Consider the following 1136-nt stretch of genomic DNA (forward strand, 5'->3'; position numbering starts at 1 on the left):
AACAGCGACATAGTAACACCAGAACACATTTACCAATCAAGCCTCTTTGCAACAATAAAAAGGAAGAAAGAAATAGCGATAATAACAATAATCATTCATAGCCATCTGATTCTGTTCGCCTCCCCGCCCTGAGTCCCAGACGCGAGAACCGGCAACGTCGCATCAGCTGACGACGGCGGCCTGAGAGGAGTCACTCGGTCCTCTGATTCAGTCCTTCTTCAGCAGCCTCAGTTGGACGTTGTTGGATATTTTACGTCCCTGTTTTCACCTCTAAATCTTCAAGATGCCGCGTGACAAGTGTGCAGAGCAACTGAACGACTTCAAGAAACAACAGACGGTAAGGAGAAAGCAATTTTGTTGTAATATTATAATTTTTTTTTGAGGTTTATATTGCGTAGATTTTCTGTCTGAAGTTCACTGGGGTTCACGTCTGATTTTGATATATAATTTATTGCAGTGATGTGGGTTGACAGTACTGATCATTATAGTGGATTTAGCTATATTGGATAATTTTATGACCGTGGTAATGGAGATTAGTTCATAAATCTGAAGATAAACGCCCCAAAATTGATCGAGAGACGAGATGCTGGTCAATACGTGAGATGCCCTTCCCGTATCAGTTATACCAAAGCACTACAAATTATAATTTTGAAATATATTATAGTAGTTTGCCCGTGAACATTTTAGCTCTATAAATTCAGTCCCAGCACTGACGTTTTTCTGCGTTTGTCTAGAATTTATGGAGTCTTGTTCACCTTTGTTACCATGCATGTTCTGGGGGTTTCGTTGTGACAAAAAAATGGAACCAAACAGTGTGATTATTATGGTAATTATAATTATATTTTGTGTCTCAAGAATCAAGGTTATTGCTTCATGTGTATAGATTTGAATGACATTCAATATTTTCAATGATTAAATAAAACTAATAATTAAATACATGGTCTTTTGAAGGTGCATTCTTAAATGTTACAGATGTATACAGGGTACGATCACTTCAGTGTGATGTGAACTTAAGCATTGTTACTAATGAGTGATAACTTTATCAGGATACTTATGCTTTGATAGCAAGGAAGACACTTCAAGGACATGTCATCAAGATTTTTTAGCTTTGCTTTTCAAAGTTTTTTTTTAGAATT

General features: G+C 36.9%; 1 protein-coding gene across 1 annotated transcript in view; it reads left to right on the forward strand.

The window, feature by feature from the left end:
- Nucleotides 1–154: 154 nt before the first annotated feature.
- Nucleotides 155–1136, forward strand: part of LOC119592124 (catalase-like) — a gene marked incomplete in the record, with an annotated part of 13019 nt that continues 12037 nt past the window's right edge. The window contains 1 exon segment of the mRNA XM_037940946.1: nt 155–337. Coding sequence (XP_037796874.1) covers nt 284–337 — 54 coding nt within the window.

The sequence above is a fragment of the Penaeus monodon genome, chromosome 29 (genome assembly GCF_015228065.2).
Source record: "Penaeus monodon isolate SGIC_2016 chromosome 29, NSTDA_Pmon_1, whole genome shotgun sequence".
NCBI lineage: Eukaryota > Metazoa > Arthropoda > Malacostraca > Decapoda > Penaeidae > Penaeus > Penaeus monodon.